General features: G+C 45.0%; 4 protein-coding genes across 7 annotated transcripts; 2 read left to right on the top strand and 2 right to left on the bottom strand.

The window, feature by feature from the left end:
• The first annotated feature begins 8,211 nt into the window (after positions 1-8,211).
• LOC133926161 (1-aminocyclopropane-1-carboxylate synthase 6-like) lies at positions 8,212-12,033 on the top strand. Its single transcript, XM_062371950.1, has 4 exons — positions 8,212-9,149; positions 9,236-9,391; positions 10,425-10,585; positions 10,677-12,033. The coding sequence occupies exons 1-4, from the start codon at positions 8,421-8,423 to the stop codon at positions 11,533-11,535; spliced, it is 1,905 nt and encodes a 634-aa protein (XP_062227934.1). The 5' UTR covers positions 8,212-8,420; the 3' UTR covers positions 11,536-12,033.
• A 141-nt stretch (positions 12,034-12,174) lies between these two features.
• LOC133926162 (peptidyl-prolyl cis-trans isomerase CYP18-1) lies at positions 12,175-13,693 on the top strand. The gene is made up of 3 exons (XM_062371951.1): positions 12,175-12,649; positions 12,744-12,980; positions 13,109-13,693. The coding sequence occupies exons 1-3, from the start codon at positions 12,647-12,649 to the stop codon at positions 13,349-13,351; spliced, it is 483 nt and encodes a 160-aa protein (XP_062227935.1). The 5' UTR covers positions 12,175-12,646; the 3' UTR covers positions 13,352-13,693.
• A 1,323-nt stretch (positions 13,694-15,016) lies between these two features.
• Positions 15,017-19,311, bottom strand: LOC133926163 (barley B recombinant-like protein D). Of its 4 annotated transcripts, none has more exons than XM_062371952.1 (4): positions 18,959-19,311; positions 17,638-17,695; positions 17,441-17,564; positions 15,017-16,280 (listed from the first exon to the last, which is right to left on the bottom strand). In XM_062371952.1, exons 3-4 carry the CDS (start codon positions 17,507-17,509, stop codon positions 15,360-15,362), a joined length of 990 nt encoding a protein of 329 aa, XP_062227936.1. In that variant the 5' UTR covers positions 17,510-17,564; positions 17,638-17,695; positions 18,959-19,311; the 3' UTR covers positions 15,017-15,359. The 4 variants fall into 4 exon arrangements, with proteins under 4 accessions (XP_062227936.1, XP_062227937.1, XP_062227939.1 ...); XM_062371953.1 differs by having other exon boundaries at positions 18,954-19,311; XM_062371955.1 differs by lacking the exon at positions 17,638-17,695.
• Positions 19,312-24,153: 4,842 nt separating this feature from the next.
• On the bottom strand, positions 24,154-25,484 carry LOC133926164 (histone H1-like). The gene is made up of 2 exons (XM_062371956.1): positions 24,886-25,484; positions 24,154-24,795 (listed from the first exon to the last, which is right to left on the bottom strand). Exons 1-2 carry the CDS (start codon positions 25,117-25,119, stop codon positions 24,364-24,366), a joined length of 666 nt encoding a protein of 221 aa, XP_062227940.1. The 5' UTR covers positions 25,120-25,484; the 3' UTR covers positions 24,154-24,363.
• Positions 25,485-26,229: the final 745 nt, after the last annotated feature.

Below are 26,229 nucleotides of genomic sequence, written 5' to 3' on the forward strand. Positions count from 1 at the left end.
TGAATTCACCATTGCCCTAGCCATTGGAATACAGGGAAAATAGGGGTGGAAAAGAAAGAGGAAGAAAAAAAAAGAAAATGAGAGAAGAAGAGAGTCCCTCCTTCGTGTTAGTTCTAGGTCCGTCATTGTCTTCTATGTATCATTGTTGTACTACTACGTTAAGTGTTTATCTCAGTTTTACTGCAAAACAGATGTTTGGCACCACCAAGTTGCTACTACTTGAGACGTTGAAACTGCATTGCCACCAAGTTTTACTGCGCATCAAGGGAGACCAGTCGATAGCATTTGAGAAATTGAGCCCTGAACAAACAGGGTGCTATTAGCAAAGAGGAAAGAAAGAGTACCTGGACCTTTGTGTGGCGTGGCCCCACGTAGTCGCGAGCCATCTTCCATCGTGCGTGCCTTGGCCGGACCTGGTCCTCGCCTCCACGGAGGCCTTCCATCCCGCGCCTGCCTCGGGAGACGCGCGCAGGAATCCCATGCGAGCTGCAGCGCTTGTCGAGTTCTCTTTCCATTCCGGAGCGCTGCCTACTGTTGTGCACCATCGAGATCCGGGTTGGCCATGTCTCCCAAGCCTGACAGACACCTTGTTCAACGCATCGGTTTCGGCTAAATTTTGCCCAGATCCAAGTTAACTTGAATAATCTGGAATGCTCTTCAAACTTCAAAGTACATACATATTCGTTCCCCGGCTTCTCAAGGGTCACCTATTCTTTTTTAAGACTCATTTGGAACGTAAGAATTAAAAATATAGAAATAGAAAAAAAATGAATAGAAAAGGAATTAATGTGTAAAACAGATGATCAGAAAGCCAGTGAAAGTTGTAGAAGTAGCCGTTTTTGATGAGTTGCAACAATAGCATATAGTGCTGCTTAGGCCATCTTCAAAAGAATCGGCAAAACTTACCGTATCCCTGTGCCCAGGCACTGTTGCCACAGTTTTGCCGATCGGAACCAGCGGTATCGTTCTCCAATAGCTATAGAATCAACCTCTACAGGGATATAGTGGGATACAGCTAGTGGCAAACTTGCGGATAGAAAAAAGACACTTATATTACTATACCTGTTGGAGAAGAAAAAAATAAGGTATATTGTAATAGTGTTAGGGATGAATTTTTAAAATAGCTATTGAAAATAGCCTTACATTAGCTTAGTTGGCGTCGACACCTCGGATGATGAGCAGTAGCAGTATAGATGTTAGTTTAAGAAAGAAGACAAAATGTTTTTCCTTGATACTACGTGTCAGAGCAAGAAAAAGAGGTCCGATTGGATGTAAGTTTCCTGCAGTTTTCCTCTAAAACGGTAGGCAAAGAAAATTTTGGCACTCTATTCCTTTCTCCATTCGTGTGAACCAAAGGAGCCCCTAGTCTTGTCCCTTGTGACGCCATCTACCATCTTGCTTGCTAGTTACTGCATCACAGCTGCCTTTGATCTGATCTGATGCATGCGCGTACGGTAGTGAAAAGCTGCCGGTGTGCCATGCTTGACTGACTGCCATGGCAGTTGGCACGCATCAAAGCAGCATTTCTTCATGGCAAGGAGACAAGAGCGGTGTACGAAGGGTGTAGTATACGTACAATCGTGTCGCGACTCTCATCGTCTGATGCACGTACGGACGTACGGTAACGGAGACGTTGCCCATGCAGCCATGCTGCTGCTTGGCGCGTCAGAAGAGCTCAGAATGCACAAGTGTACACGCATCACCTTTTTAATTTACTCGAGCATCCACGTACGTACACAGCTACGAGACAAGCATCCGCGTGCAGGGGCGAGGTCGGGCGGCCGCCCGAGGTGCCCGGCGGCAGACCCCCCACCCCCACCGCCGGCGGAGCTCGACCACCCGCCGCCGCGATGGATTCTGCCACAGCGCAGCGTATTTCCTCACTCTGCTCTCTGCCCCTCTCCCGAGTGGCGGGCCTAACAATTAAAATCTTAGATACATATCGCATTATATATAGCTAATTTTTTATAATTATAAATATTAAATAATACTAGGATTTAAAATAAAAATTATTTATAATAATAGCAACATCTAAGAAGTATGATCACTCAACTCTCTAGTGGTGCTTTAACTGAATGCAAAGGGAAATATACTTAGGTAGATACAAGCACTCTATGCAACTTTGTGAGAATCATATTTTCTCAATTATTGCCCAATTGAATGCTCTCTTAGAAACATTAATTTGTAGCAAATTTATTCCATAAACATATACCCTCATGCTATATACATGCTAATCATTCATTTTAATTTCTAGCAAACTTATTCAAATTAATGCATACAGACTAATCTAAAAGTTAAGATAACTCTCATGCTATATACAGTCACACAGATCCATAATCATATGCTCTATCTCCCCAACCATCAACATAGAGCATCGACCATGCCGACCATGCAGCGCTCACGCCTCACAGTCCTTGCCTGGGTGTGGATCTCGCCCGCGCTAATCACATCTCGCCTACGCCACACGGCTCTCGCTTGGCTGGCTTGGATGTCGCTTGTGCCTTGATCTCTCACGCGTCGGTGCCACCGTTGTGCCCTATCGCCTCCCTCGCCCTTCATCTGGATCATGGCTTCGTGTGTGTGTCAGCTTGTGTCTCAATTCTCAAGTAGTCAGGCGTGACCACGTGAGACCGTAGGGTTTAGTGGGGGTTGGGCCAGGTCAAATGAGGCCATGAGTGCGTCACGCATATGGCCTTGAGCATGTAGACCTAATCGTGATCATGTTAGCTTGATTGAATAGCTAATAAATATTTAATAGTTAAATACCTAATACCTTGGGCCCACCTTTGCATCTCCCTTTTCTCAGTATAGTGATGACCTTGTGTAGTTGATTGTCGAATTTTGCAATCTTGCATGTCATAGTACCTTATTCTTAGTTTGTTAGGGTATGGACAATTCTAAGTGTTTAAGAAAAGATAGTGTTAAAACATCTACATATAAAATTTAATTTTCAATACAAACAAAGACTAAATATATTTAAACGTGGTTAATTATATTGTTAACACAAATATAAGCACCGGCCTATGCACTCTCAGCCTATGCACATGTGCCAGTGCAATTGAGAAAAAAAAACCGTCTTTTCATCATCATCTCCTCTAAGTAGGCCATCATGCATGCTTTTAGGGCTCGTTTGTATATGATGAGGCTTCGAAGCTTCTAGCTAATTGAGGAAGTGACTTTGATTGTTAAATTTTGGTTGTCAATTTTTATAATAATTTTTTAGTTTCTTAGCACATCTAAAAGTCATAAAAATCAGTCATAATCAGTCTCTCATATTTTAGTTCTTTTTTTGCCACCGTAGCTTTCTCAGTCAACTAAAAACTACCAAAAACCGAGATCAGATATTAACCGTTTAAATAGCTTCTAGCTTTTTTAAAAAAAAAAGCTGAAAAAAAATCCCATCCAAACGGGAGTTGGTGTGCTTTATTAGCTTTCTTGTTCAGAAATTGACGGTAACGTTCTTTGTCACTGCCGCCTGCCGTAATAGTGCTACATCGTTTTATTCTCACATGCTTGCTCTGTGTTCGACGGATTGCCTTAAAGAAGCGAGCGTTATTTTTTGGCATAACATTTCTCTCTACGCGTAAGCAAAGGTCTAATACCTAATCCAGTGTTCCTAGTGCACATACTGAAGATCTTTCAATAGCTACTTGAAGCGAAATAGCAGGGGCATCTGATCATGGCGGATTCTACGATAAAGCTATATATTAGGTCACTTCAGCCAGTGGTAGTTTGGATTCATTGATAGTTGAGACGGCAACTAAGTATTCTTCCAATAATCAATCACAGTGCTAAGGTATGAACATTTATTTGGGATTCATGATAGTGCACTAGTTTTTGTTGATTCCTGATCAAGGAGGAATACATGATTTCTGTTCATAAAACAAACTGCCAAAAATTGGATGGTTTTTGTAATAACCGGTGAAACAGTGAGTTTGTTATTCGACTTTATGTTATGAAACAATGTTTGTTGCATTTTCATGAGTGGTCGTCGCCAAAAGTACTGAAAACTTGTGGTGACTGTCTGTTCATCGCTCTAGTTTTGCAATCCCAGCCAAACAAGAAATCTGTTACTCTGCAGATTGTCCCTTCACCACCTTGCTCTTCTGAGAATCGAGATGCTATTTACCGTTGTGTCAGAAATTTGCAATGATTTGATGCAAATGCTACCCTTCCTGCTCCCCTTGCAATTTTGCTTATGTTGATAACAATTCCTGGGTAGGATGCAGCACTAACCTATTGTTTGGCAGTAACTGGAGCTCTGTGCTGCAGTGGCAGGGACGCAGGGTAGACATCAGGCATGGAGAGGTTAGAGGCGATCAGTGTTCTCTCCGTTCTGCAATCTGCAGATCAATATGTGTTAATTTCTGTAGTATACATTACTTTTAGTAACTTAGTCTACTTAGACTCTGCCCTAGGTCAACTTTCCTTCTGATCCGCCACTGCAAACATCCCTGTGTGCATATGAGTGCCAGCTTGGTTGGCAAGGATGGAGCGTAGCTCCCGAGCCAGCCCGTGTTCGAGCGTGGATACTCATATAGGTATGCGTCAGCTCGGGATTTTCTTGTCTTACTCGTAGACACGCACGGAGCGTGGGGGCTCGACTCCACAGTAGAATTGAGCTCCAGCGGGGATCTACTTCAAGACATACAATAAAAATCGTGCAGATGGGATCGCAGTGTTAAAAAAAATATCCGCGTGTTGGGATCTAGAAGGAGACCAGCGGCAGTACAGGCGTATAAATCCCTCGACCGGTTTCGCTGTGTATATGTACTCAAAGGTACAATTGTACGCTAGCAGCGTACGTACTTACGTAGTGTGCTACTGATTAACTGTACGGTACTCGTATGCGTACTTGAACGCATGGATGCACAATGCATCAAATTATATGTACACCTGTACTAATTGAGTCAGATCCATAGAACATATGGATCCAGGCCCATTTGTGGCACATCAGCGATTGGCTGCGTGGCCTGTGGAGTGTAGATGCATCAAGGCTGTTGGCAACTCCAGCAGGACTCGATTCACGGTGCAGGTGCTTGCTTATGAACTCTCGAACCTTCACCCTTCCCTTACTGTAGTTGAGGGAGGAGAAAGGAAAGGCGACAGGTTGATTCGGTGCTGGATTCGTCGGTTATCCCCCCTTCGGTGGCCTTTCCAGCACCAGAAGGCGGGGGAACCAATCTCCCGTAGTATAATCTGTAAATACTATTTAGTATAAGTTTTTTATATGCTACTTAGGGTTTTTCTATGGAAAATAGATCCTATTGGGACTTTTGCTCCCCTTTGGTACTTCTGCTGACGGTGACTCCTTCGACGAGGACTGATTTGAGATATGTCTAGGTTCCTTTATGGTGTTGTGTGTGCATGGAGTTCCTGCTACTTTCTTCCTTTCGTCCACAGTAGTGGTGGCATGGTGAAGGAGTTTTTGTCCCTCCTGGAGATCGGCAGAGGCGGCGGTGTCATCCTTGATGTCTTCTATGGCATTCTCGTGATGAGGTTTGGTTTACTCCAAATCAAATCCACCGACAAGGTGGTGGTCTTTGGATTTGGCTTAGTGAGCACTTCAGGTGTGAGCTTCAAGTCTAGGTTGACGACGTGCTCATTGGAAATGTCGTTTCTCTCTTCCGAACTGTTGGCGTGCTCGATGGTATTGGATTTCTTTCTGGTCAGCGAGGTTGCCCAAAGCGTTCAATATTCTTAATGCGTCCTAGTTATGGGATGTTACTTTTGGCGGCTGCTAAAAATCTAATGGCCCCTCCCCGTCGGTGCGGATTTCGGCTTCGGTCGCTTCGACCATGTTCAGAGATGGTGGATCAGAGATAAAGCTCGAGGTGTCAGTAGCAAGACCTGTGTTTTTCTTCTTCTCAGGTTTCTGTTTTGTAATATGTGTGCGCTACATTTAATCTAATAGAAATCACCCTTCTAAAAAAGGTACTTGCTTATGAACTTTTCCTTTTTGAGAAACATATGTACAACTCTTAGACGCACGAACGCACTTACATCACCACACACGTACTCATATAATCCTACTGAATATCAAAGATGCGGAGCTTGAAGTTAAACAAAGATATCATAGATGTCTCGCTATTGACGATTACGTTACCTACCACTGATTGAAAATTTCATATTGATAGGACATAAAAGTACTAAACATAGTTTGATCCATGATGAGTAAAGAGTACAATTACCTCCACCATAGGAAAATGCATCGGGGCGGATCCAGAATTTGCTTGCGGATGAGGAGGAGCTATGCAGGGGACGAGCTCATGGTGAGGCGGAGGAAGGACGACATCGGCTTGTCGGACGCCACGGATGAGTGGCCAATGGTCTAGCGCGACGAGTCGGAGCTGCGCGAGCTCGATGGGGGTCTACCGCTTGCCCGCTCCTGCTCTTGCTTCTTGGGCGTGTATCGGCACTCGACCACGGCGATGATAGTGTAGCCATGGGCTGCTTTTGCTGCAAAACAAAGCAGAGAGATTTGCTAAATGAAAATTTTGCAGGAGCTTACAAGCTAACACGTATTTTGCTTGTCAGTTAAGGCATCATGAGCAATTTTTTTGGGAGATTTTCTGTTTTCTGAGCTCCGATTTGTATATGCTTGACCTTAAGATGTTTCTTTACAACATGCATGTCAGTGATCTATGTTTTCCTTTTCTCTACGGATGGGTGGAACACATCCACACTCGACTCCTGTCCGTTCAGCCGTCCCTCAGCGGCTCAGCTTATAGCGCCGCCGGTCTAGGCTTGACTGCAGCGCGCGCCGCCGACCAGTGTGCTGGGCTGCAGCGTCATCCGATCAAGTCGCCTAGACTATCCTGGCCTAAAATCTTGGATCAGTCACCGCTAACCCTCCAAACCAAGGCTTGATTATGGATGCTTACTTATAAACCGGTGTGGTGGAGATGTGACAGCTTTAAAAAAAGAAAGGAAGAAAGAAAGAAAGAAAAGAGCCTACGGGAACCTTAATCCCCTGACTAATCAGACAGCTTTAGCCGAGAACACGAGAGAACAAAAGGAACGCAACAGACGTGCAGATGCTGCCTGTGTTTTGCCTTTTGCAAAAGCAAAGTAAAAGGACGAAGAGCTTGGTGCCGCCACACTTGGATGACGCCAAAAGAATTCCTTGTCCAGACTCCACTTTCGCATTTCCTTCAACTCCTGTATCCTCCATCTGTTTTTGTTTTTGTTTTTGTTTTTGTTTTGACTAAGAAGTACGTAGTGAGAACCTCCCCGTGGTTTAATCAGCTATCTTTAGGTTTAGCCGATCCGACTGGCCTTGGTAGGTGGCATGGCAAATTTCCACTACAAATACCTGCTTTTATCGAAAGAAAGAAAGAAAGAAAGAAAGAAAGAAAATGCGCCGGTTCTAAAATCTCAGTCAAATGACGAACAAATCCTCCCTGTGAAGAAGGCCGTTCCGTGCTAGGTGTCCAGTCGTGTCCTCTTCCCTCCCCGGAAATCTGAGGCCACAAGCACACCTTCATCGTTGGCAATGGCAGCCCTACGACGGCCACACGCTGACACAGGATAGATCCCCCGGCCGCCGGCCGGCATGTCTTCTTCCCACTTGGCCCGTCGTCCGATCGTTCATGGTCCGCTTGGGATTAATGGTGGCTGATGGTGGCCGCTCCTCCGACGACGGGGCATCTGAAGCAGTGCGATGTGATGCATGGCGGCCAGATGAGCGAGTACCGAGTAGTCGTCAGGTCTGGCCACCGGTGTGGGACTGGGACACCACCTGCGTGCGTTTGGCCACCGTGCTTTGTGGTCTCAACAGGACACACAGACAGCAGCACAATCCTATCGTGTGACCCAGATGCTACACGGAATCAGAAAAAAGGATTTCTGGTGTGAGGGATTCCGGACATTTTATTCCGGCATCCCATTGAACGATAAGAACAGTGTCCGGTCATACGTCTGGGCGTTGCAGGAGTCTTGGCCTACTGATAAGAAATGGACGGACAGAAAGGGCTTTGGGAGCTCCCACCCTGACCTTCCTTTTGCCACCATGTTGAGACAGAAACGGCCAACGCCCACGTCATTTTCTATGACGGTTGTAGGTTTCGTCCTTGCTCAGTATGTACAACGGGGTGCGAGTAGATGTTTATAAAAAATTAGATTTTTTTGGCAACGCTACAAATATCTAGTATTGTTCATACCTTTAGCAGAAGAGATGTGCACAAAAGCCATTATTTTTCTGGAATTCCCTCTCTTTTCTGCGTCGGTGCGTTGTTGTACAGCTGAGAATTCGATGCTTTTTGCTTGTAAATTTTCAGTTCCCAATTGGAACAGAACAATTGGGAGTTGGAGCCGCCGGCGGAGGAAACCCACCTGACCAGCATCGTGCTCGCCCAAACCAATGTGATTGGGATCACCAAACTGCACCGTTGATCACTGACGCGTGAGACCGATTCCACATGTACAAGTCACAACCACGCCGTCTCGTCAGAAGCAACCGGCCTCGGCCACCACCACCCCGCCCCACCCCTGTCCGTCCCAAATCCCCCGCCCCCGCCCCCGCGCCAACCCAATCCCGCGCTCACCACCACGCGCCCGCCTATGCTGCCCCGGCGCCACAGCGCGCACTCCACGACGGCGCGGCACCACCCGCGCCGCGCACGCAGCCTCCTCCTCCTCCTAGTCCTCCTCCTCTCATGAGGGACGAGGACGACGACGACGCCACCCCGCCCGGCAAGAGGAAACCGTCGCCGTCCTACGCGAAACAACCGCGCGACAAGGGCCGGCCGCGCGCGGACGGGGGGATGCGCATCGTCGTGCCGCTGCAGGGGGTGGTGCAGGGCCGCGGGGGCCTCGTGCTCGGCTCCCTCATCCCCTGCGCCCTCTTCTACTTCCTCCAGCTCTACATCAAGCGCAACCGCCCGCCGCCCGGATCCCCCGGATCTGTCGCCTCCGCCTCCGCTGCCGCTGAGGCCAATTCAACTTCCTCCTTGATCCACCGCTCCCTCTCCCGCGGTCTCCTCTTCTCGCGCGCAGCGCTCCCGGGCCTCTCCGCCCGCGGCGCTGTCGTCCGCGCCGGGGACGAGGTCTCCCTCTACTACGCCGGCCTCCGCCGATGCGCCGACGACCCCTACCACCCGGCCACCAACCCCGCCGGCCTCATCAACCTGGGCCTCGCTGAGAACCACGTAAGAATCATATCCCCTTCCTGCCTGCCTGCGTTATCCTTGGAATGAATTAGTACAGAGATTTTGATGCCCGTGCATGCCTGCAGCTGTCGCTGGATTTGGTGGGGAGGTGGATGGAGGAGCACGCGGGGGCGGCCATGCTGGAGGGGATGACGGAAGGACGAGGGAAGGAGGAGAGGGACCTCACCATCAGGGGGCTCGCCACCTACCAGCCGTACGACGGGATACTTGCCTTGAAGATGGTAAGCCAACGGAATCCTGCCTCCATTCCCTTCCCTCTGGGTTCTTCCGTCCCTAAAACGTCCCATTCTATGATTCTATCTGCAAGATGCGTTCCATGTCTGGTCAAGAATGCTATGCTGTGGAATCACCTCGGATCCATCGATGAAAATATCCGATTTTAAGAACCCGAGCTGTGATACTGCTTCATGTAAAAGTTATATCCTTTCCTTTTTCAGAAATAGTTTCTGTAGCATTTGTACTTTTAGGTGACTGTTCTGATTCTGGGGATGTTGTCTCAGACACAGTTTTGGAATTGGTAGCTCAATCACAGAACAGTTACGAGTTAATCATTGATTTGCTGAAAATTCATCTATTCCAACTAAACTTTTGTCTATGCCTGAAGTGGGGGTATAATTGTCCACATGATGCTGTGTATTTTTTGTTTCCTTTCCCTTTTGAATTTTGTAGCCATATATATGTCATCCGAAGCAGATGTGACAAAGAGCCACCACTCCAGTTCTGTTTTTTCTTGGTTGTAATTTTAGTTATAAATTTATGATGGCTGGAATCGCATCATTTGTTAGGTCTTGACTTGAACTGGGAAGACCCCGTTGTCCTGATCAACTTGTTCCTAAAGCAGAAACGATTTCAAGAGATTTAATTCCATCGCTCTGTATCTTTTGCTGCTGTGAATATTTGTGAGTTTGAGCTTGAGATTTTACGTCATATTGTACTGCTTAGATGAGTCGCATGAAGTGGTTTAGTGTTGAATGATATGCTGCCAAAACACCTAGTACCCTATCGATGTTGATAGATACGATGGCTCTGCTTGTTGGATCTTGGAAGCACTTCTTTTTCTCTTTTAGTGAACTTGTTTCCATCCAAATCATTTAGGGAATCTAATTAACCTGTTCTGAATTGTGATGCTTCAGTGAAACTGGAACTCATATCTCTACATCTGGTGCTCTACTCAAACTAAAATCCATGAATGTCAATTGTTTTGTCTTTTGATGTGGTAATTTCCCAATATGAACTGCTCGGTTTCTCTTTCAGGCTCTTGCCGGATTTATGAGGCAAATCATGCATGATTCGGTGTCCTTTTATCCATCTCAAATGGTGATTACCTCTGGTGCAACTCCTGCAATGGAAATACTGAGTTTCTGTCTTGCTGATTCAGGAAATGCATTTCTTGTCCCATCACCTTACTACCCTGGGTACTTTTGTTTCCCTCACTCTCTAGGTGCACTTGTATGCATGATTTGATCTTTAAGGCAAAGCACTGACATTGCCACTTTATTTCTGAAGTTGGGACAGGGACATAAAATGGCGAACTGGTGTTGAGCTGATACCTGTTCCTTGCCGTAGCACTGACAACTTCAACATTAGCATCACTGCTCTAGAAATGGCCTACAAACAGGCAAAGAAGCGAGGAGTAAGGGTTCGTGGTGTTCTCATATCTAACCCTTGCAACCCTACAGGAGGCATTGTGCCCAGGGAAACACTGCACGATCTTTTGGAGTTTGCTGCTGAGAAGAACATACACTTGATTTCTGATGAAATATTTGCTGGTTCAACGTATGTAAGTGATAGATTTGTCAGTGTGGCAGAGGTTATCAATGAGCTAGAAGACTTTGATAGAGGCAGGGTTCACATCATATACGGACTTTCAAAGGACCTATCTCTTGCGGGATTTCGAGTTGGAGTGATATATTCCTATAATGAAAACATTGTGGCAGCTGCTGCTAAGATTGCTAGATTCTCGTCTGTGTCAACTCCGACACAACGCCTGCTTGTTTCCATGCTTTCAGACCAAAAGTTCATTTCAAATTACCTAAAAATTAACAGAGAGAGACTCCGGAAAATGTATCTTTTGTTTGTTGATGCTTTGAAACAAGTGGGGATCGAATGCTTCAAGAGCAGTGGAGGGTTCTATTGCTGGGCAGACATGAGCAGGTACATCCGGTCTTACAGCGAGAAAGGAGAGCGCAAGCTTTGGGATAGGCTGTTGGAGGAGGCAAAGGTCAATGTTACCCCAGGTTCATCTTGCCATTGCATTGAGCCTGGATGGTTCAGGTGTTGTTTCACAACATTGAGTGAGCAGGACATTCCTCTCTTAGTGGAAAGGCTCAGGAGGGTTACAGACACCCGCAAATCAAACCGTTGAAAGACTAGGTTCTCTTTTCGAACTCCTGAGGTATTGAAATAACTACATCTCGGCGGGTGCTCCACAATGGAATGCAGGGACACTCAGGAAAAATGGAAAAACCCATCATTATGTTTTGGTAATAGAAATTTGGTCTTTGATAGAATTGGTGGAGCGAAGAATGGGATTCTGGAAACATGTTGATATCAGTCGCGAGTCCACTGTTCGTGAGATCTGCCATGCTGCAGCAATTTGGATGGTTGTACCTTGTTGATCTCAGCTGCTTCCCCTGTAGGTGCTTCAGATGGGAAATGCCCGTCTGGTGATAGGTTGAGCCGAACCTTTCATGCACTCTTGTTTTTTCTTTTCCTTTGCCTTTTCTTTTGGTTCTTTGATGAGATAAGCTAGTGTCCAGGTTTGTTTGTCCTTTGTAAAGCAACAGTTCCTGCTTGTGCCAGGGTTTTGGACGCAGCTCATACGTTGTCGTTAAAAGTAATTTATTTTTTGGAGGGGTTCATACATCTGTTGTCAATTTGAACAGTTAACGCTCAACAAACAAGTCAGTCAAAGAATGAGGAAACATCGGAGACATTGGGTGGGAGATTTTGCTTGATTTTTTACTTATGCCGCGTGCAGGTGCTCCTCAAATGTCTTTTTGCATCCGTTTCTCATAGGTTGATTACAGAATAAGATATGGATGACAGAGTGAGAAATGCTTGTGAAAAGCTCAGGAGATTGATTTTCTAATGATGAGCCTGTGACCTTGCTTTGGGCTGTTGACTCGAATCTATGAGAATGTGATCATCATACATTGCCAAATCAAAGTTCCATGGCTCCAGTCTTTAATAGGCACTGTATAAGAGTAGACGTTGTGTGAGTGTATACGTATAGAAAATATGTGCCGGTGGTTTTTAGAGGGAAAAATTTTTTGTACCTTGTCATTTTTGGTGGCCCAAAGATGTAAGAGCCCAACACGCGCACAACGCCTTCCAGGCTCCTCCACACTTTTCCGGCCTGCACGCCACCAATACAGACCGCACACCCCCGTCCGTCGTCTGTCTCTCCGGCTCGCCGCCTCCTAAACCCCCCCGACCACCGCTGCCCGCCGCCCCTCCCGCTCCGCCCCGGCGCCATGGTGAACCTGTGTCCCCTTCTGTCGCTCTTCCCCTATCTTTTTTTTTTTCTCTCGATTTCGCTCTCGTACTGACTGAATCGATGCATCGGTGCAGTCTGTGACGCTGCACACCAACCTGGGGGACATCAAGTGCGAGGTGTTCTGCGACCAGGTGCCCCGCACGGCGGAGAACTTCCTGGCCCTCTGCGCGAGCGGCTACTACGACGGCACCGTCTTCCACCGCAACATCAAGGGCTTCATGATCCAGGGCGGCGACCCTACTGGCACCGGCAAGGGCGGCACCTCCATCTGGGGCACCAAGTTCGCCGACGAGTTCAGGGAGTCCCTCAAGGTAGGTATCCGCCCCCTCCCACCGCCGCCGCAGTTCTTGTCCTCCGATCCGAAACCCCTGCCGAAGAAATCCCAGCTCGATTGATTTCTCTCGTGAACCCTCGCTTACTGCTTGACCGATTGATGCAGCACAACGCCCGAGGGATCATGTCGATGGCGAACAGCGGGCCCAACACCAACGGCAGCCAGTTCTTCATCACCTACGCCAAGCAGCCGCACCTCAACGGACACTACACCGTCTTCGCCAAGGTCATCCACGGCTTCGAGGTGCTCGACCTCATGGAGAAGGCCCAGACTGGGCCAGGGGACCGCCCGCTCGCGGAGATCAGGCTCAACCGCGTCACCATCCACGCCAATCCACTCGCCGGCTGAATTGTTTTGCTGCTCGTGTTCTTGCCTCTTGGAGTACTGGACAGGAGGTTGGCTGATCCACCAGGTTCTGGAACTCGAACTCTGCATCTTGGCTGATCCATGGATATGATCTGCCCGAATCTTTTCTTATTGCAAGCACATCGTATTGCAATGGTGTATTAACCGATCTGCATAGCAATTTCTTGCCCATCCTGAATTGTGAGTTGTGATGTGGATTGTAATTTCACAGGACGCATTGCTTTCGAGTTTGTAGCGCGTAATTCGCAGATGTTGTGATCTGTAACTTTGGAGTTTTCGTTCTCCATTGACATGATTGGTAAGCGGTCATGTTTGCATTGGTCACGTTTATGTTTCCATTGGTTTTGTTGTCTGAGGAGGCTAATCTAGGAACTGAAAACTTTCTGCTTCTGAGCTATGGATTTGATTTACCTGAATGTTATTGAAATACAAGTTCTTTTTCTGCAGTTCCAAAAGATTGCTATTTAATTCTTTTTGCCTGCAGTTCAGACGTCCCAATTGTGATGGGAGGGTTACTCCAAAGTGACACATTGCTTGCAGAACATCAAGATTTGTAATGCCTAATTGGCTATGCTGTTGTGACCTATGGAATGTTGGTTTTAAGTTGACTTAGGGCAGATTGTACCTTGTATGATACAATCTCCTGAAAAAGTCAAAAATTTAAAATTTGATAATATATGCGATCTTATTTATCGAAATAGATACTATATCATCGTATTTACAATTTTAGCATTAATATTTGGTACTTTATTTACTAAAAACTAACTTTGAGTCCGGTTATATTCGGTACATGAAATGTCGAATATAGCACTGTAGTATATATTCGGCACATCATATGCTTGATATTTGGTATACGAGGTACCGAATATGGGTTATAGTGTTATATTCGGCACATCGTATGCCAAATATGATATGTACTTGTGGTACTTTGATACTGTCATTTTATACCGGGATATGGACCATATTTGACATATGAGGTGTCGAATATATCACTGTAGCCTATATTTAGCATCTCATATACCGAATATATGACACCTCGTGTGTTGAATATGGTTGAGCCCGCGTTTTTTCAGCGCACGGTGTACCGAAAGCCAGTTTTTGGTAAAGATGTCAAATACAGATGCTAAAAATTATAAATACGATAATATATTATCTATTTCAGTAAATACCGTTATGTATGTTATCTAATTTTGAATTTTTACCCCTGAAAAAGCAATACTAAGTATGGTACAATCCGGAGTGAATGGAGTAGTTTTCAATCTGGAGTGACTGGAGTAGTTTCCAATCCGGAGTATTGATCGAGTATTGATACTGTACAAGTATTGATCGTGTATTGGTACCATACAGGTATTGATCGAGTATTGATACTATACAATACTTGTATAGCAATACTTGAATAGTGATTGGAATAGTTTTCCGGAGAATTAGATATCAATACTCGTATGGTCTGGATCTCTTGCAACCTGTTTAAACAACTCCAGTCCAACAGTTCTGCCCAACAAAATGCTTTCATGCGCGATGCCCTGCGTTCACGGCAGCTTCAGATTCAACCACAATTCTCCACAAAAAAGAAAGGAAAAAAATATTCACTGACACACATGGCTGAAGCAGATGTTTGGAAGATTAAACTGACGGCGAGGTAGAATATGGACAAGCCATGAGCTTGAAGCTAAATATAGTAGACCTTCCACTACTACCACTTGAATCCGGATGTCAAACTATACAACGATCTCATGATGAATACTTGGGGGGTTACACTTACATTTCCATTCTCGTGGACTGCAGCATTTCAGCGTCCACAAGCCCAATTACCAGTTCAGAGAAGGGAGAACCTACGGCATTGTGAACAGAAAACTCTGCCTACATCCACTAGAAACCAATGACATTACAAAAGATGGCACCAGTGAGGCTTTAGGGAATGCAGGAGAAGCAACATTTACGTCATCTCCCCTTTCCAGCTTGAATGGCAGATACAGCAATGGAGGAGGAGCTACTTGATGGTGATGTACCGGTTTGTGCCATGCTTGGCCCAGTGGTCCTTGAGGTCCACTGGTGTTGAGAGATCATGGCCTTCAGCCGCCAGCCGGCTGAGCAGCTTTGTGAATGCGCCACCGCTCATCTTCCTTCCCCCCATGCGAGCATGGCGCCTGTTGGGCATAACTGGAAGCGGGTACATGGAGATGCTCATGGTGCAGCAGGATGACTGCCACCCGCCATTCCCCCACTTATAGCACTGACGGAGCTCCCCTGTGCACGAGCAGGCGGGCGCAGGCATGGTTGACTCGTCGAATGCGACCTGGTTCAGACCAAGGTCTTGGTCCTTCCACTCATTCTTCATCACAGAAGCACGAGCTGGATCTTCACCTACACCAGAAATCCCCTTATTCTTCCAATCACCGGTTGCTTTCTTGGCTTTCCGAAGCACACCTGATGGCCTCTTCAATGGAGAAGCTTGGGAATTATTCTTCCTTGGCTTCTTTCCCTTTCCAACACTCCCCAGAGCTGTTGAGATAGGGTATGCTTCTGATATGTGCATTTCTCTAACATGATCATATGGAGAATCCGCCAACTGCAATGGGGATGATTGAACACGAGAAAGTTGGTCATGATGGTGGACGTTCTTTGTTCCATTGAGAGAACCTTGGTGACATCCATTTCCATTATTCATATTAAATCCATTTGTACGGGCGAGTTCAAGTGCAGCAAGGGCATTGTCCCTTTCTACGATCGCAGCATTCCGCTGAGCCATTGCAGCATCCCGCTGGGCGAATGCCATATCTCGCTCAGCTATAGCAGCTTTCTTCTCTGCGAGAGCATGGTCTCTTTCTCGGATGACACTGTCCCTATCATTCATCAGTGCCAGGAGATTCATACTATGATGGTCCTTTAGCTGTCTTTGAGGCATCATCCACTGAAACACAGAACATATATTGTAAGTTCCATTGTCTTTAGGAACAGCATGCTTGCAATAAACGACGGTAGCTACAAGCTTGTCATTTGTAATTTATGCTGAAACACAATACATGCAAATTTCACACTGCACATCTAGTCCTACCACTTGCTACAAAGCTATATAGCATAAGAAACCAAAGAGAAGAAAATAACAAAGGAGCCTGTAACATTGCTTGTCTTAGACTAACAAGGTTTCAGCATCTGGATCAATTCCTCATTATAATAAACATGGTGTGTGATATAGGCACCACTCAAGGAAAGAAGCCAAAAGCAATGCAGTATAATATAGCATTGAGATAAAGAAGTTACTAGAAAACGTCAAGTCTAGATAAAGAGTGCGAAAATGCATGCTAAGTGCTCACACGTTCAAGATTTTTCTCCTTGAATATTAGGGTACAGGTAGTTGCATGATTGCATCCATAATAACTAATTCCAAAATACGAAATAGCACACGCATTTTTGGCTTTCAATATAAGCCGAGGTTATCTCTGGTAAAAAAAAAGAAATAGCACACGCATCACACAGTAACACAAAACAATATAACAGACATGAACAATAAAGAACCAGTGGAACTGATTGGATATGTTGGCCCAGAAGCAACCTCGGTTACTCATAAGAAGTGCAAGTCTTCGTTTTCCTCAAAGAGCAATAAAGCGAACAAAATACACCATCATAAAAAGCTTCCCCATGTAGAAATTGACAGATCGGCCTATGTACATTTTAGCTAAAAATATTGCTGTAGAGCGTGTTTTGTTCTTTGACTTGTTAATCTTAGCCATTAAGTCTGTAAAGTTGGACAGTTGGTATACCAGCCATTATCTCCCCCTGTTTTAGTAATCAGACTTTCAGCTTTCTAATAGAGCTGGACCCATTTGCTTTTGGTGTAGAAAAGGCATATTTACATTGATCCGTCTACAGATATGTTCTGGATATACATCCTTAAAAAATGAAGGTTTTTCTTTCAAAAAATGAAGGTTTGCTACAGCACAGCATCCAGTAGTGAAAATAATTATGTCTTGCCACATTTAGTTACTATCTTTCATGTGTCAAAGCAACATGTATAAAAAACTATAAATATGAAATGCTGCATAAGAATTCTAGATGATGAACTACACAAACCTGAGTATGAACTGCTTTATATTGGTCGGACCTTTGCCTGCCATTTTCTCTATGGCCAAGGTTGTCCATTATTACACGAGCTTGCAGCCAGCAAAAAAGGGCAGCTATGAGATCAGTAGATCACCTGCAAAATACAAGGAACAAAATCAATGATACAGCAAACAATATAGGAAAGTGTTTGCCAACGGGTAACCTACCTAGATTATCCAGAACAAACTAGAAGCTACAGGTGTATGGATCCAGGTCTTGGTCCACCTATAACAGAATTATGGATCCAAAACATTAGAAGAGTAGTAGTTATGGATTGACTCCAGATTCAGAGCTCCATTAACTGAAACATGGCCTCGATTTGGACTGAGACTCAAGTTATCGCATAAACTTTGGAGCTAAATATGCTAGTACCTCATATCAGTGTAACTCCTTGTGACAGGAGACAATATCAAATGCATGCAGTGCATACTTCCTAGAACAGTAAAATGGCGTGCAACATTTATTGGGTTTTGTTTCCAAAACGGTCACCAAGAGTTATAATGTTTTATACTTCAGAAGATCGCACGTCATACGCAGCAACAAAGCTGAGTAAACTAGAGCACCAAAATGTGCATCGTCCTCCTCTGAAAGCACCGAAGCTTCTTACAAACGCTATTCCCAGTGATAACTGATTTCATGCACTAACGCAAATGCGATTTATGCATGCACTGATCTCATATGGCAAGTGCACGGCACATAGCTAGAGTAAACACCAGTCGACCCAAAAACTATACATCATTGGATGAGGAAGAATTATTGACATGACTGGTGACTGAATCTGGTTCTCAAATTACTGAACCAAACCCAAGCAAACTGATTGATGAAACATCAGTCCCAATGCACAAAACCCCAAAACAGTAGCACCAAATCTCTGGTTGATTCATATTTCGTAAACGTGTTCAATCGACCACGGGACATGACATCCCTACCAGATAATTATGCCTCTTGCCAGTCAATGCTCGTACTACCATAATGTTTTGGATTAAGAAGCCAGCATGGCACAGGGGGCAGCAGTACAGCACTAACTAGAGCACCAAATTTCCATTCTACCAACTGCAACGACAGCAACTGCACTTTGGACACTCCGAAGCACAATGAATCACAATGCAGACACGCAATTCACACCACAAAATGATGACATCAAGCACGAACGCTGCTACTAGCAGCTACTGCCACTTCAACCTGCAAAACCGGCACATGGACCGCACAACTCCGGAGGCAGAGGAGGAACTCAATTAGCCCCATCACCGCGGGTCTAATAGGAGAAACCCGAATAAGCGCTAAACCCTAGATCACCCAATCGCCCAGCAACACCACCGCCAAAACCCGCACGGACTCACTGGGGGGAATAACCTAATCCGCCGCCCTCCCTAATCCAATGCAGCCTCCCTCCCACGAAACCGCACAGAAAATTTGGGGGAAATCGACTCCTGGTTATTTCAAGCGAATAACCAGTCATCGCAGAGAGGGATGCGGCTGTTACCGTACACTACCAGCAGCTTCCCCTCCTTTTAGAGGCTTCCGTCGGAGAAGGACAGGAGGCTTCCATCGGAGAAGGACAGGTGAGTCCCCCCTACCGCCAGTGGGGTTCCGCCATCGGCGAGCGTGTGAGCACCAGCACGAGCGCGAGGGAGGAAGCCGCGGTGGTGCAGAGGCGAGGAGCGGTAGGGCTCGAAGCTAGCTTCTCTCTCTCTCTCTCTCTCTCTCGGCTGATGGAGTGATGGGGGTTGGGGGAGCAAGAGCAGCGAACGTTGAGGAGACGAAGGGAAGTGGAGGGGAGGGGCGGGCCCACGAGTCAGGGAGGAAGCAGTGGATGGGCGCGGGTGGCTGGATAGATGGGGAGGGAGGGGATGGACTGCAGCTTTCCGCTCATCACGGTATTTGTAGGCCCGCGTGTGGCACAATTATCCGGGACTTTTTTAAAGAATATTATTGTACCTACAGTAATTTTAAAAATAATAAGTAAATAACGAAAATTAAAAAATAATATCTAGTCACGTCCTGTACCAGAAAAAGGAGTTTTCACGTCTCGGTACACGAAGGAGTTTTCACGTCCGAACGTGCGAAAACTAATTTTCACAGGAATAGAACACAAAAACTAATTTTTAAATATTTTTTTCTTAATTTTTGCAGTACAGTACACGAAAACTATTTTTAACTAATTAGAGTAGTCTGGCGCAGGACGCGAAAACTCCCGGATGAACAGTGCTAACCCATTTTCCGAATTTTCTCCTTTTCCATTTCTCTATTCGGACAGTAGGGTTGCTATACTTTAAAATTCATGAAACTTTTTTTATGTCCTATAATTTACAATGGATCTATTTTAAAATTATTCACCTCAATACCCTTTGTAGAATTCAAAATAAAAAACTCCAAAGAGAACAACTTTTAGAACTTCCAGTAATTTTTAAGGTCTCAAAAATTTTCCCAAAAATCTAAAACAATTCACTAATAATCCTCTCATGTGGCATAATAATTTCTAAAATTATTTTTAACCCTAGGTTACTTGGTAAAAAAGTAAATTCCTTTACAATACTCTATTTATATGTATTTTTATCATTTCATGTGATATGCTCTTTTTGATTCAATTTGAATTCAAACAAATTCAAGCATGCAAAAATTCATCTAAACTCTTATGGAATACATATAAATATAAATGTGCACAATTTAGGGTGTGACATCAAATAAAAAAGAAACATCGGTAATCGGATAAGTACCTACACAAAATTACATATATCCGAAATACCCCTCATCTTCTTTTTCTTCTCCTCCCTAGCTTTCTTTGACCTGTCACACCCTTGCACCAAAGACAAATACAGGTAACTTTGGTGCCAAAGACAAGTTCCTGAATTTTTTTGAGATACCCAAGTAATTTGTGCATATTTATATTTATATGTATTCTATAAGAGTTTGGATGAATTTATGCATTCTTGAAGTTGATTGAATTCAAATTGAATTAAAAAGAGCATATCATATGAAATGATAAAAATGAGTGTAAATATAGTATTACAAAGGAACTTAGTTTTTCACCAAGTATCATATGGCTAGAAATAATTTTAAAAATTATTATGCCACATGTAGGAATATTAGTGATTTTTTTTTTTAGATATTTGGGAATTTGTTTTAGATCTTAAAAATTACTAGAAGTTCTAAAAGTAGTCTTCTTTGGAGTTTTTTTTATTTTGAAACCTATATGGGGTATTGAGATGAATCTTTTTAAATGAATTCATCATGAATTATGGGAGCTAAAAAAAGGTTTCATAAATTTTAGAGTACGGTAACCTCATTGTCCAAATAGAAAAAGAGGGAAAGAGAAAATTTTAGAAAACGGGCTAGCAATGTTCACCCTGGAGTTTTCATGTCTTTAGCCCGCAACTACTCCGATTACTGTAGCAAAACATTAAAAATAGTTTTCGCATCTTGGTCCTATGAAAAATAGTTTTCACGTCCTAATCATACAAAAAATACTGTTTTCACGTTTTGGTGGTGTGAAAATCTCTTTTTCGAAACAGCAGGACATGAATAGTTATTATTTTTATAATTTTGTGATTTTGCGTATTGTTTTTGAAATTACTGGCGCTGTGCCACTGCAGCATGGGCCTGCCAGAGAGGTATCCGTGTCGCGGGAAGTAGCTAATAATGGCTTTCTACTGAAACTCTACGTCCATTTCGCCTCTGTAGTGCAAAATTTGGCACGATGGGTTTATAGAGAAATGGTTGAGTAGGGTGTTTTCGGCTGAGTTCCAATCACAAATGGCAGCATTGGGATTGAAAGTTTGTTATGGTTTGGCAAAATTTCCTCTCGGCCACTTTTTAGCTGTGGCTTTTACTGTATGACATAATTTTTTAATATATGCAGATTGATACTTTAAAACTGTGGTTATTTATTTGTCACCAAGCCTATTAAAATATAATATTTTATTAATTAGAAGAAAAAATTCAAAATACCCTCAATACCCTTCTATACTACTGGGTCCGTGCATCGGCCTCTCTCTCTAGCTCTCCTTTTCCTACTCTTTCTCGGATCCGGATCCCCCGACTTCAGAGGTACGAAGTCACGAAGAAACAGTAAATTGTGAGTAGATGGATAGTTCCCTAACGGTAATTACTGTAGCAAAAGCACTGCAGCAGTGGTTCCGTAATTTTACTGTTCCAGTTACACTATAGTAGTACATCTGGTCCATCCATCTACGATCCAACGGTCCATTGAGGTTTGAAGTCACCTACAGGTGAAGTTAGAGGATCCAATTCCCTCTTTCTCACCCCTTCTCACACTGTTGACCCTCCTCGACGAGGATTGTTGCTCCTCTTCCGCCGCCACAGGAAGATCGATCCAGTCATCCAGCTGGTGATGGCCTGACAGATGGCCAGCCACGCCTAAGAGATTAGAGTGAGGCCGAGCCAATTCATAGGAGACGGCGGGAGCACGTCCGGCATACGTTCATTCTGGCCGGTTCTGACCTCCCCGTCCACTCTGTAATTCATTGAGCAACTCTATCCAATAGTATCTCTCTTTAATTTGGGGAGATGGATGTCAAGTTGATGATGCATAGTATAAAATTATGTATCCAGATCTATTAATATTTGTTATATTCTTATGTCTAGTAATGGAATCTCTATATGTATAGAAAATGTTCACAGGTGGCTAGTATATATTATAAACAGAAAAGTTTATTTTTAAAAATGATAAAAAAAGACTCAAAAGGTCACAGGACCCAAGAGGACGTAGGTTCAACTCTAGTATATATCTAAAGCTGAGCTAATCAGGCATAATAGGATTGTATTGATTCAAGTTGTAAGTATTACAAGTGTTACATTATATAGCCACTAGTGAAGAAACTGGATAGGCACAGGGCAACCGGACAACCAGGCGCAGAAGGTAAAGGGTTGGACGGCTTGCATGCAAGCGCAGAAAGCAAAGGGGTCAAATGTTTTGTCTAATATGCCCTCACAGTCAGAGTGTCGTTGAAGCGGATATTTAGATTGGACCTAAACTCAGTGAATACCAACATTAAAAGTCTTTTGGTGAAGATGTTAGCTTACTGGGACGAAGTTGGAACGTGAAGAACGCGAACGTCACTGAGGGCGATACACTTTGAACAAAGTGTAGATCAATCTTTATGTGTTTGGTGCGCTGATGCTACATCGAGTTCGTAGAGATGTAGACTACACTGATGTTATCACAATAGACAAGGGTCGCACGACGAAGGGGACTGTAAAGCTCCTGAAATAACCGCTGCAACTAGCAAGTCTCGTCAATGGTATTGGCCACAACCCGATACTCTACCTTTGCACTGGACCGAGACATTATGTTCTGACATTTGGAGGACTAGAAAATAACATTTTAACCTAGGAGTGTTGCATAGCCAGAAGTGGACTTGCGAGTATACTTTCTAATCAGCATCAAAGTAAATAAGACCTACTCGTCTGCTCTTAAATGCAGTTATATAAGTAATTTGTGAAAAATCAAAAGTAAATTAGAATAGAATTGTGAGCAATTTAAGAAACAAATTAAAACAATTTAGATCGAATGTTCAATAAATTTCGTGAACAATTTAGAACAATTTAAAGACAATATTAGATCTACCTGCTACATATTTTAAATTAAAAATAAGAATAATTTTACTGTAAACAAATTTAAAAAAAATAAATTGGATCAAACTCATCAGTAATTTTATATATTTATGAGCAAAATATATATGAATACCATAAAATTAAAATATACACGTGTGATTTTTAGATTTTAGGATGGTGCAGTGTGGTAATTTTAGTCTACAAGTTTAGTGGGTCTATTGTGTGCAGTGGGTGGGGGCGGTCATGTGACCCGAACCCCTACAGTCCAAAGGCGAGTCGCTGGTGTCATGGGTCAAAATGCAGGGACACATTGTGGTGGCCTTTCACTCTGCACAGGTAATCCGGCGCCGGCGCTGCCGAGGCTTTGGATGCCACGTCGTCGGCAGCATGAAGCCGTCCTCATCCACTCGGCGCTGCCAACCAAGCAGCAAGCAGTACCAGCAGCCAGCGCTTCCGTTGGTGTTGTTAGTGCTGGGTACGGCCGTGCCCTTACCGTCACATCTTATCATGCTCACTAAATACGATTAACTTATCATGCCGTCGTACTGGTAAGAGTCAATTATAGAAAAATTTAAGCACGCCCATGGACACGCCATACCAACTCAGGTACGACCCTACTTCTATCATCTGATAATATATCTTTTATATTTACATATCTCTATTAATATCTTGTACTTTATATTAAAGAAGTTAAAGTATAAACACGAGACATATATATATATATATATATATTGTTATATCGTATATTTTTCATACATGTACATGCGCGGTCTAAATCATTGTGCCATGTCGATATACCCATCGTATTCATAGCGGTCTAATCTAAATATTTCGCGCCGTACTTTAAACCTACCAAAACTCATGCCTTGGACAGTCCAGAATGGTACGGCCGGAGTCCCAACTCTTAACTCTTGCCGCCTTTTGCCCGACGCGTGCGCACCGAAGCTTTCCCCTGCTTCTCGTGAACTGCGCAGGTTCATCCCAACCAGAACCCAAAAGCTTCTTTTCTCCCACGCTATAAAAAACATTCTCACGATTGATACGGGAAGAGTAGAAATGTTTGGAGATAATCACGCTATCAGACGGAGATCAAGATGAACAAGCACCAGTGAGCTACCAAGATGATCTTATTAAGCCTCCTCAAATATACACTAGTACGTCACTATAAGTGCGCGCGCTTATTGCCACTACATCACCCGGCGGAGCAGAGCGCTCCAACGAGCCGGCAGAGACGACCGCTACTGCCACTGGAGTGCTACTTCTACTAGCTATACACAACACAGACCAAACCGACACGGCGGCGGCGGCGGCGGCGGTGGTTAGGCCCTGGCCTTGTTGGCCTTCTTGGAGACGGCGGTGCGGATCGACTTGGGCTGCTTCGGCTTCGGCTGCGTCGGCGCCGGCGCCGCCTTCCTCGCCCGCTTCGCGCGCACCTTCCTGGCCTCCTTCGGCGCCGAAGCGGCGACAGCCGGCTTCTTGGTGGGCGCCGGCGTCCTCTTGCGCCTGGCCGTCGCCTTCTCCACGGCCGCGGGGGCGGCCTTCTCCTCCTCGGCCGCGGCGAGCTTGAAGGAGGCCTTGACCTTGACGAGCCTGCCCTTGGCGGCGAAGCTCCGCAGCTGCACGGCCAGCACCTTGCGGTAGTTGGCCGGGAGCTCGTCGCGGTGCTTCTCCCCTATGTACTTGGCCATCGCGTACGGGCTCGACCCCGACTTTCCGTTGCCTTCCAGCGCCAGGATCGCCTCCTTGATCATCTGATCCAAATCACAGTATGCATCACATGGCAGCACGATCAAGAACAATTCATTGATCAACCGTGACAAAAGTGAATTTTTTTCGCTCACCTCAAAGTAGGGCGGGTGGTGCGGCCCGGCGGACTTGGGCTTCCTGCTGCGCGGCTTCCTCGCCTTCTTCCCCAGCTCGCCCTCATCCGCCTTCGTCCCCTGCTCGCCCTCCTGCGGCTTCTGAACCTCCTCCACCTTTGTCTCTCCCTCCTTCACTTCAGCCACCTTCTCCGGCTCCGGCGCTGGCGCCTCGCCGACGACGGCCGGTGCAGCTTCCTCAGTCACGGCCGCCATGAGGCAGATCACCCTCTCTCTCTCTCGCTGTGCTTATCTTGTCAAAGTGGCGGGATTCCCAGCGGCGTGGCATGAAGGCGCGCAATTTATATTCGCTCGTGGGGCGCTCCTATTGGCGTGGAGCCGGCGCACGCGGATCAGGGTCCTCGGACTATGAATCCCAGGCGTACACGTGGCGGCAGATGCGATCGCGTGGGTTCTGGTTCCTTCTGGACTTTTCACGCGCCAGGTATTGGTCTTTAGGTGTGTGTTTTCGGCTGTTTTTTGGGGGATCGTTTCGGGGGCGAATTTGGGGTACAAATTTTGTAATTTTGGTTTGGATTCAAATTGGGGGCTAGATGGGAACTGGGGATTTTGAATTATGGTGCACGGTTTTGATTTGAGGCCTGAGGGAGAATTTTGGACGGCTCGTGACCTGGTGTGTGTGTGTGTGTTTGCGGACGGGACTGAGCGTTAGGGTTCAGGTTTCTCGTACAATTTGTTGATTGGTTAAGGTTGAGAACTGGATTAGAACTTTTATATCGGCCACGGTATTTGATGTAAGATGTTCCATTTGTGTGTCTAGTTACCACTAGGTTAAAAGGAAGCTGAGCGATTAGTGGTCTCTTTACTCGCAAAAAGAAAAGAAAAAATAGAAGCTGAGCATAGCCGCGGCGGACAAAACTGTTAGGGCAGCCACGATGGGGAATAAGGAGGGTAGCAAGGCCATGAGGTAGACCATATACATTGATGTCGATCTAAAGAGTTGGCAATTTTTTTTAAAGAACATGAGTTGATAAGACTTTGTACTTAACCAACTTTCTACCAGAAGCTGAATGAAGTCATCAAATGAGTAGACAAACTTGGCACGTCATATCGTGTACAGTTTCTCTGCTTGGACATTGAATCGAGCCATTTCGGCGAGAACGTGAATGGGTATTTCCACTTTATCGCCAACCGCTTTTCTTCGAAGGATTGGAGGGTTGAGTTTAACAAAATTCAAGCATTGAAAACAAAAATCCCTATTCGGTTGAAGATGGCCTAAACACGTAACGGACGACGGGACGTAAAATTATAAATTTCAAAACGAACGTAAATTTGCAAAAATTGGATTTAAAAATAAAAATCGCT

The sequence above is a fragment of the Phragmites australis genome, chromosome 8, assembly GCF_958298935.1.
Source record: "Phragmites australis chromosome 8, lpPhrAust1.1, whole genome shotgun sequence".
Classification (NCBI taxonomy): Eukaryota; Viridiplantae; Streptophyta; class Magnoliopsida; order Poales; family Poaceae; genus Phragmites; species Phragmites australis.

What these genes read in the sequence shown, in the direction of transcription:
- LOC133926161 (XM_062371950.1), top strand. Translation starts at nt 8,421, where the DNA reads ATGTACAAGTCACAACCACGCCGTCTCGTCAGAAGCAACCGGCCTCGG. An exon ending in TGGGCCTCGCTGAGAACCAC is followed by an intron (nt 9,150 to 9,235) that starts GTAAGAATCATA and finishes GCATGCCTGCAG; the next exon opens with CTGTCGCTGGATTTGGTGGG. An exon ending in CCATCACCTTACTACCCTGG is followed by an intron (nt 10,586 to 10,676) that starts GTACTTTTGTTT and finishes TTATTTCTGAAG; the next exon opens with TTGGGACAGGGACATAAAAT.
- LOC133926162 (XM_062371951.1), top strand. An exon ending in AGTTCAGGGAGTCCCTCAAG is followed by an intron (nt 12,981 to 13,108) that starts GTAGGTATCCGC and finishes CGATTGATGCAG; the next exon opens with CACAACGCCCGAGGGATCAT.
- LOC133926163 (XM_062371955.1), bottom strand. Translation starts at nt 17,509, where the DNA reads ATGGACAACCTTGGCCATAGAGAAAATGGCAGGCAAAGGTCCGACCAA. An exon ending in ATAAAGCAGTTCATACTCAG is followed by an intron (nt 16,281 to 17,440) that starts GTTTGTGTAGTT and finishes TCTGTGTTTCAG; the next exon opens with TGGATGATGCCTCAAAGACA.
- LOC133926164 (XM_062371956.1), bottom strand. Translation starts at nt 25,119, where the DNA reads ATGGCGGCCGTGACTGAGGAAGCTGCACCGGCCGTCGTCGGCGAGGCG. An exon ending in ACCACCCGCCCTACTTTGAG is followed by an intron (nt 24,796 to 24,885) that starts GTGAGCGAAAAA and finishes GATTTGGATCAG; the next exon opens with ATGATCAAGGAGGCGATCCT.